This window comes from Vicugna pacos, chromosome 9, assembly GCF_048564905.1.
Source record: "Vicugna pacos chromosome 9, VicPac4, whole genome shotgun sequence".
In the NCBI taxonomy this organism is placed as follows: domain Eukaryota; kingdom Metazoa; phylum Chordata; class Mammalia; order Artiodactyla; family Camelidae; genus Vicugna; species Vicugna pacos.
Genome location: NC_132995.1, coordinates 12,019,896 through 12,029,037, shown reverse-complemented (window position 1 = coordinate 12,029,037; position 9,142 = coordinate 12,019,896). Strand labels below are relative to the sequence as shown.

General features: G+C 50.6%; 1 protein-coding gene across 2 annotated transcripts; it reads right to left on the bottom strand.

The window, feature by feature from the left end:
* Positions 1 to 2,402: 2,402 nt before the first annotated feature.
* RPS16 (ribosomal protein S16) lies at positions 2,403 to 4,913 on the bottom strand. 2 transcript variants are annotated; one of them, XM_006215034.4, is made up of 5 exons: positions 4,754 to 4,913; positions 4,515 to 4,616; positions 2,906 to 3,002; positions 2,748 to 2,795; positions 2,403 to 2,617 (listed from the first exon to the last, which is right to left on the bottom strand). In XM_006215034.4, exons 1-5 carry the CDS (start codon positions 4,799 to 4,801, stop codon positions 2,472 to 2,474), a joined length of 441 nt encoding a protein of 146 aa, XP_006215096.1. In that variant the 5' UTR covers positions 4,802 to 4,913; the 3' UTR covers positions 2,403 to 2,471. The 2 variants fall into 2 exon arrangements, with proteins under 2 accessions (XP_006215096.1, XP_006215095.2); XM_006215033.4 differs by having other exon boundaries at positions 2,748 to 3,002.
* Between the last annotated feature and the right edge of the window lie 4,229 nt (positions 4,914 to 9,142).

Here is a 9,142-nt window from a genome sequence, read left to right as displayed (position 1 = left end):
GACTCACTTGCCCAGTCACACAGGTGGGAAGGAGCAGAACTGGGGCTCATCCACGCAGCCAAGCCTGAGTCTTCACTTACTCGAGTGTCTGTCCTGTGTCAGGCACTGTTCTTGCCACTGGGAGCACAACAGAGAACAATTCCTTGCCCACTTAAGACTTGCAGCCCTGTGCTCCCAAGGCCCTAGGTAGTTGATTAATTAGCTAGGTAAAAGAGCAAGGCCTGGCTCAACGTTAGTAGCTGGCTTCTGTTCAGTTATTGGGTGTTTACCACGTCACACACCAGGGCCCGGGCCCAGTCGGGCTCTGCAGCCTGGACCTGCTCCACTGCAGCCTCCGGAGGTCAGGGCTGAGGCTGGCCCTCCCCGCCTCCACCCCTAGCTGCACATTCCCAGCCACCCCCAGCTGCACATTCCCAGCTGAAGGAAAGTTCCCAGCCCAGCCTGGGCTCCCAGCAGCGTCGGAATTCCCGGTATTTAAGGAGGCGGCCGGGAGGGAGAAGGGGACTGTCTACTCCAAGGCCTGGAGTGAGAAGGCGAGGCGAGCCCCCTCGGCCTCTCCAGATGTGTTCCAGCTGTGCCCCAGCTGTGCCTCGGGGAGGGAGCCAGAAGCCTCCATAAGGGGGTCTCTGGACCCTGTGGGAAAACCATGGGCACTCGTTTTGCCTCAACCCCTCCCCCTGGTCCCTGCCCTTAAATTCCATTCCTCCCGCCAGCCAGCCCGACTCCTACCTCTGCTTCATGGCCCCAGTTCCAACGCCTCCTCAGGAAGACGTTTCTGGCTGCTCTACTACAGCCTGCCTTTTGTAAGCTTGGTCTTTAGAGCTACAGTTAAGACAGGCTTGGAAAGGGTAAGTAAGGGCGGCTGCCCACTGCCACCTTTGGGAAACTGCTGCCCTCCTTGGGGTGTTTGGGTTAATGCCAGCCAAACTTAGTTAACCCGAGTTAACTCCAGCTCCAGTGCAAAACTTGGTGTGGTGGTTATTTTGCCACCAGGCTGAACTTTCTCCCCCGCTAACAAGAAGACTTCACGGGAATATTAAGTCCGACAGTGCTTAGCCTGGCATCTTGTTAGAGCCCAGTCAACCCACTCTCCATCTGTAAGCACTTTATTTGTAGGCATTCCCTGTACATCAGTGTCTCCCGTGGAACCTTCCTTGACCACAGCAACATCCTCATCTGCGCAGTGCCTACACGTGCCTACTCTGTCAGGTAGGGCAGATACACACAATGGGCAGTGAATCAGTAAACCCTAAGTTCCTTCTTTTATAAAGAAAATTGGTGAAACTATCCCTTGATCAACATTCGAGTGTGTAATGAAGTTCCTGTTGGCATTCCCAGCACGGGGAGTAGTGTGGAACCTACCCCACTGGGGGGCAGATGGCTGTGTCCAGGGTGGGTGCAAAGGCTGGTATGGGACGCACAGACGCCTCCCCCGACCCGTGTCACTCCAATGATGCTCACTAGCTTCCTATAAAAATGAGGAAAGAAACTGAAGGCAACGTGATCCACAAGCAATACTTCACTCCCCTATACATATACCAGCGCCATCCCACAGAACTTTCTTCCATGATGGAAATGCTTTATCATCTGCACAGTCCAGTGGTAGCAACTGAGCCTGCTATGTCAGCTCTTACCACATGGCAGACACAAATGAGCCCGTCCTCAGGCCCATAAGGACAGTTACCACCCTGACCGTAACTGGGACCTGCTTTAAGAAGGCCATGGGGGCAGGTGGTTTTCCCAGGAGTTACTATTGATATCCTGAAGGTGAAACCAGGCAAGGGGAATCATCCACAACAGGCTTACAGCCATCCCACCCCCTCAGCTCTCAGTCCTATCTACACTACAGGTTGGGATTAAGAAAACTTCCTTTCGGGAGGGGGAGGGTATGGCCCAAGTGGTAGAGTGTGTGCTTAGCAAGCATGAGGTCCTGGGTTCAATTCCCAGTAACTCCATTTAAAAAAATATAAAGATAAACCTAATTATCCCACCAAAAGAAACTTTAAAAAAAGAAAACTTCCTTTCCCAACATTGGCACGGATGGCCCTTAGCTGCTGACTTCAGACTCCAGGCAGTTCTCACTCTGTATTAAAGATTATTCTCTCACACATTTCCCCTGCTCTTCTCTGCATGTCATTAAAATAGCAACAAAAGGACTGAAAGGAAAAAAAAAAGACAAACCACAAGATTACCCCACGCGACCAATGGCGAGCCCCTATCCCCTGTGCCCTCACACTGGACTCTACTGGAGACACAGGGAAACAAACCAGGTCTGCTCCCACCTATCTACCCTAACTCTAGAGTCACAGCTTCTAGAAAGGCTCAAAACCCAGACTAGCAGTGAGCGGGGGTAGTTTCTTGCACTCCTTTTAGCCAAAGACACACCACACAAGACCACAGCATAGCCCTTGAAACCTTTAATCACACAACCATCTTTATTATAAAGGTGAACCCGGATCTTCACGACGGGCTTATCGGTAGGATTTCTGGTAGCGAGCACGGGCACCAGGACCTCCAAACTTTTTGGATTCGCAGCGACGGGGATCAGCTACCAGTAGAGTCCGGTCATACTGGATGAGGATGTCTTTGATCTCCTTCTTGGAAGCCTCATCCACGTCTGGGGATAAAAGGATGCATGAAGATTTAGATAAACCAGGAAGTGTCCTTCCACTCTCTGGGGCTAAATACCAGAGGTGGTCCTTGACTTGCCCCCACCCACCTGACGGGAAGGACCCACCCTCACTCACATTTCTGATAATAGGCCACCAAGGCTTTGGAGATGGACTGGCGTATTGCTGTAAGGAAGACACACACAAAAAGGGTACATCAGCTTTGTGAACACCCAAGGGTAGGGCTTTGCTCTCAGCGCCACCTTCCACCCATGTGCCCCATTCCTGGGACTCACCGTAAATCTGGGCCACGTGACCACCACCCTTCACTCGGACCCGGATGTCCACACCAGCAAATCGCTCCTTACCCAGAAGCAGAACAGGTTCCAGAAGCTAGAGCAACACGAAGCATGAAGGATTTTAGATCACAATCAGGCAGCTGAGCCACCTCTCTGAGCATTCCTCCAAAGTCTCTCCAAGTAGCTTCTGCCATCACTGGCCTTAGAATACTAGCAGAAGAGGATTGGGCTGTTACTGAAGACGCTCCACACAGCCAGTGGAGCAGGGAGGGTTCCAAGACAGAAGAGAGATTGTTGAAGGCAATCTGAAACCTGAGCTGGGTTCCCTCCTCTGTTAATTCTCTGATCACATCTTTAAAATTGGTCCTTAGAATGGTAGCACTGTAGCCCAATGGTAAGGAAAACCTTTGCAGCCACCAAGGCTGCCTCAAACAGAAAAACCACCCGTGGGCTTTCCCACGGGTGCTTTCCCCACCTGAGCTCTCTGCCCTCCCTTTGAGCCTTACAGATTTTCAGAAAAATCACAACTACACTATAACTCTACTTTGTTTTACCTACTTTAGGCCTCAGCGCACACGTCTCCCCCAAACCCTGTGCCCTTAAGCCTACCCTGGCATTTCTGCCCAGGTTTGAGCCAAAAACCATCTCTGGGGTACCCTACCCCAGACCTGACTACTTTGGAGCAGTGTCGTATTGAGTCCAGTCTGGGTCACTGCTGTGTGCCCATCACTCAACATAGGCTGCACATACAAAGCCTTCGAGTAAATTGACAGTCATTAAGAATAAGCCACAACACACAATACCTGCTATACAAAGGGATCTCAGCACCAACTTACTAAGTTTTAACTAACCCTGCAATGTAGATGTTATTCTTCACATTTAGAATAGACTTTGTGGAACAAATGCATCCTCAACACGTGCCAACAAGCCTACAGAGAGTCTAACTCATCCTCAAAACAGCCGTTCAAGGTAAAAAATTACTCATCTGGCAGGTGATTAACTCAAGGTAGAGCATGAAAACTACTGCCATAAGTACCATAGTTAAAAGAGACAGAAATCAGACTCAGAGTTCTTCCTATTCCGAGCCGAAGAAACTTAAGCCCAAAAGGGAGGGGAGGAAAGAAATCCTTGCACAGCCAAGCACAACAAGCCCAAATTCCGTTCTTGTTCCTTTAATGCTTACCGAGTACCTACAATATCCAAATCTTACTTTATTCACAATGTTTTCCAGAACAAAACATTGATTCCTGACCTCGAAGACTGTAACTTTGGACATGAAAACAGACAGTAAGGTGTAAACATGCTCACGTCCCCCATTAACTTACTGCAAGAAATCAGACCACATAAACCTTGGTCCCAACTGAATGGGCTTCCAGTTAAGTATCTGTTTAATCTTCACAATCTATGTTTCCACTTTCAAGTTTTTACAACTTCTGAAACCTGACTCCATCGCCAAATATCCCATTCTTCCGTCTCCTACGCAGCTTCTAAAGATACCCGACCTCCCAGCTTCTAAGGTCGACGGACTCCGGGAACCCACTTATTTCAACATCTCCGTCTCCAGAACTCTCCACTCAACCCAAATACCCGTCCTGAATCCCAGCACCTTGTACTGCAGTGTGCGCGGTTCTATCATCTCCAGGGGTCGCCCGTTCACCTTGATGAGGCCGTTACCTCGTTTGCAGTGAGCCACGGCCGTGGCCGTCTTCTGTGGAAAGCGAGGGGGCGACAGTGGAGCCACGTGAGCTCTGGGCCCTGGTTCCCACGTCGACCCCAGACCCCTGCCCACAGGCGTCTCCCCGACCTGGGGCTCCCCCCGCCCCTCCCATCGGGCGCCCGGCCCACCTTGCGTCCGAAGACCTGCACCGACTGCAGAGGGCCCTTGGACGGCATAGCTACGAGTTTACTCCACAGCTCCTTACCGCGCGGCGCCGCAACCGGAAAAGGAAAGCAAAAGGGCCACCCCGTCTGCTTTTCAGGGTCTGCGCAGGCGCGTTGTGCGCAGCGTCGCGACAGGAAGCGGCTTTACGGCTTGTGGGCGGAACTTTGGATTGGCGGCGGGAAGGTGGAGCCCAGGAGCGGAAGGGGCGTGACGTGGGCGTGGGAGGGGCGGGGCCTGGAGAGTGTTGGGTAGGGACCGAGAACGGTGAGAACAAGCTGGTCTTCATATCCTTGGTCCTCATTGGTCACCTCCAGTTCTTATTTGCATTTGGGCTCTTTAATTATATGCCTCCGCTCCCAATCCCAAGCGAGTCGCTCCTTTTTCTAAAGATCCAGTGTTACCGCCTCATCAACGGCAATCTTCCTCCCCAAATCCTCCTCCATCAGAATCTTCCCTCCGGAACCCACAGCAAGAAATCTGGCAGAATTCAGAATATCCCTACCTCCTAGAACCCACCTCTTCGAGAGTCTTCCCACAGAATCCTTTTTCTCTTAGAGCCCCCTCCACCAGAATCTAGCTTTCACGAGAATTTCCTTACTTTTAGAGTCTCCGCTTCCCAGAATTCTTCTCTGGGAAGCCCACTCCCAAATCCCCCACCCTCACCCTAGACTCCCTCTTTCCTGAATCCCCCTTCACTCGGGGTCCTCCCCCCTATAATTTCCCCCAGAATCTTTCCTTAGGACCCACGGCCCCCAGAATCCTCCTTTTTCAGAATCTCCCTCTCCCCTCAATCCACTTTTCCCAGAACTGCTCCCCTAGAATCCCCTTTCAGAAAATCCTCATCCTTTTCAGAGCCCCCTCTCTGAAAATCTACCTTTCCCAAGAATTTTCTGCCCTTCAGAGTCTCCTCTTCCCAGCAAGTGTCTTCCCTGAAATTTGTCTCCCTACTAGAATCCCCCATTCCTTGGAAACCCTTCCTCTAAACCCCTCTTTTAAGGGTCCCTATCCTAGGACCCCTCTTTCTCCAGAGTCCCCCAAGTCACCCTCCTCTCTAGGCCCTTCCCTACATAATTCTCTATCCCCAGGAACCTCAGGATTGGGTAGCCCTCAAGCTCCCCGCCACTCAGGATGCTTCCTTCCCAACCAAGAGCTTCCTCTCAGGGCTGCAGGGAGCCCTGTTTCTCTGGCAGCACTGGGTCTGGGGTCCAAGGTTCAAAGAGGTGTATTGGTTCACCTATTCCTGGAGGGCGGAGACAGGGTGGAGATTGGTGGACAGGTCTGGGTCCAGAGGAGGATCCTCCAGCTCAGAGTCCAGCTCCAAAAGGGTGAGAGGGAAAGGAGCGAGGGGCAGGGGAAGGAGGAAGGTAGCATCCAGAGGCTGACCTAGAGGGACACGCAGACAGATACCCAGCACAGGAGAGAGACAGGCACACATGGAGGAGAAGGCAAAGACAGGGCCAATGGAGAAGAGGAGAAAGAAGAGACACTGGGTCAGACAGAGATGGAGCCAGAAAACAGGTGACCGAGATTCAGAGGCAGAGAGGCCAACCCTCAGAGAAAGAGCAGAAGACAGACAGGTACAGGCAGGCACTAAGATTCCAAGACACTTGAGACAGAAATGGAAGTAGAAAGAGCAGAGACTCCCAAATATGCACCTGCAGACACAGAGAAAGCGTAACACTGGCATTTTCCAATGAGAAGACAGGCCACAGAAGCACACACTCACACACTTTGTATTGCCTTATGGGCCTGTTTAGGGGGCAGAAGAAGCTTCTAAACTCACCAGTCTTTCCAGGCTGATCCTCACAGCCTTGCTGAGTCTGGTATCTTGGAGCGGGGAGAGAGTCTGGGAGCCCTCTGACCTTGGCCCTCGCTACTCTAGGGTCACCGTCTCCCCCAGCCTCCTGGAGTCGATTTCCTGCATATCTATGGATTGAGTAGAGCTGGGAGGCAGTTCCCCTCACCCACTCCAGCCTTCCAACTTGCTCCCTCTCTCTGTACCTCTTGTTTCCAGGACCCCGGGCCAGAACCAGAGAAAGTCTAGGGGTGGACAGTGTGCCCATGTGGCCTCTCCAAACCATCCTTCTGCAGGTGCCACACTTGGGGAGCCTGGGACCACCCCTCTGCCCACGGGAGCGTTTCTACTTCCTCATTGCCATCATGAAGATCCTGGTGAGGAGGGAGGGAAGAGCCAGCAGACAGGGGCAGGGTGGGGGGCACATTCAAGAAAGGGTCAGGCTCTCCCCTTCCAAGGTCTGATTTTCCTCCCTACCCCACAATTGTAGGGAAACAAAAATGATGGCACTCTCTACACCCCAGATGATCTCTCGGTGAGTATTTCATTAGCTCCTTACTGAAGTTGAAAGTTAGGAAGAATCCACTAGCCTTAGAATATGTACATGTTGAGAACAGGATGTGGGTGGGCTGATGTTCTGGCTGGCTGGTCCCTGACCCACCCCTAGCCTTGACAGATATAACTTATTCACTGCTGTCACCAACACCTCCAACAGTGACTGGCACATAATAACAACAAAGGGTGATGATGATTACAGCTATACTTAAATAGTGCTTACTCTGTGCCATGTTCTGGTCTAAATGCTTTAAGTGTATTAGCTTACTGACTCTTCACACTGACCCTATGAGGTAAATACAACCGTCATGTATGGATGTGAAGGTTGTACACTGCACAAGGGTCCCACATCTACAAGGACAGTATTCTCATCATTTCCATCACATCTATGCTTGTCAACTTCTGGAAGATGGCAATAAAGTACCTTGTTTTAACAAAATCAGCACTTAGAAGTGTTTTAAGGAAAGAGTGTCTTTTTCTAACTCACACAGGAGCACTAGAGTCAGCCTTGAAGGTGGGCATTATTAAGAGCTCCAATTTATAGATGAGAAAACTGATGCCCAGAGAGGCAAAGGGGCATGACCCAGGTCACAAGTCAGAAATTGTGAGGGTGAGGATTTGGGATCAGTCCCTTGCCCAAAGATACCAGATCACTCTGTCCCCATAGGTGTGTCCTGCTGAGACTCTAGGCTGCTTCCAGCTGGAGCTGTCTGTTTTTGGGTTTGAAGAGGGCCCATCCGTGGGGACTGCTGTGTTCCGGCTACAGCGCCTACTGGATGCCCTGGGGTCCCGGCTGTGGGTAACTGGCCAGGGCCACTGTCCACCCTGTGAAGGACACCTGCGGAGACCTGTCCCTCTCTTTTTGGCCAAACTCTTGGAGTTATTACAGGGGGCTTGTGCTCGGCATCTGCCCTCAGCATGAGACTGGGAGGACACAGACTCTGGTACTCCTGGAGAGGCTGAGTGGAGAGATGGAGAGGAGACCTGGTCTCCAGCCCCAGCTCCCAACCTAAGCCTTCTCCTCCTAGGCCAGAGGACCCCACCTGGAGCCTCAGGAACTAGGAGAAGAGGAGAGAAGGAGGAAATAAAAGGTGAGACCTGAAGCCTGAAGTCTCCAACCTACTGGGGCAGAGGGTTGGATAAATTGCCCCCACCTGCCCTCATTGTTCTCTGTCTTTTTCAGATACTCCCTCCTCTCTCCTCTTCCAGGAAGGGACAAAGCATTGCACATGTGTCTCTAACCTCATCCCCATCCCTTGAGGACAGGGAGATTCTTGTGGCTCACATCCCTGGCTGCAAATAATCACCACTTGGAGAATGTTTAAGCAATGCTGATGGCCAAGCCCCAGTCCAGATAATTTGATAATTGGTCTCTAGTAGATCCTGAATATCTATATTTTTAAAGTCAACTTTATTGGGGAATAATTTACATACAGTAAAAGGCACCCATTTGAAGTGTACATTTCAACAAATTCTGACAAATGTATCATACTCTACCACATTTACATCACCTCAAAGCATCTCTTTATGTCTTTTCCCAGTCAATGTCCATCTCTAGTCCTAGACACCCACTAATCTGCTTTTTGCTTGTATAGATTAGTTTTGCCTGTTCTAGAATTTCATATGAATGGAATATGCTAGTGTCTAGCTTCTTTCACTCAGCTAATGTTTTTGAGATTCGTTCATGTGTGTATCAATAGTTTGTTACTATTCCATCGCATGTATGTACTGCAACTTGTTTATTCCTTCTCCTCATGATGGACATTGGGTTGTGTCCAGTTTGAGACTATGCATCTCTCTCTCTTATCTTCTCAAATATTCTGATGTGCTGCCAGGTTGAGAGTTGAGAACCACTGCTATGCCAAAGAAGAGATCTCTGTGGGGAGAAAATGACGGTTCCCTCTCTTTCCTGGAGTAAATGCCTTCCTGCAGAAGTGTCAAGAGGCATTTTTATGTGGAATCCTGTTTTAAACAGCTGCTATTTAAAGGAACCAAGCTTATA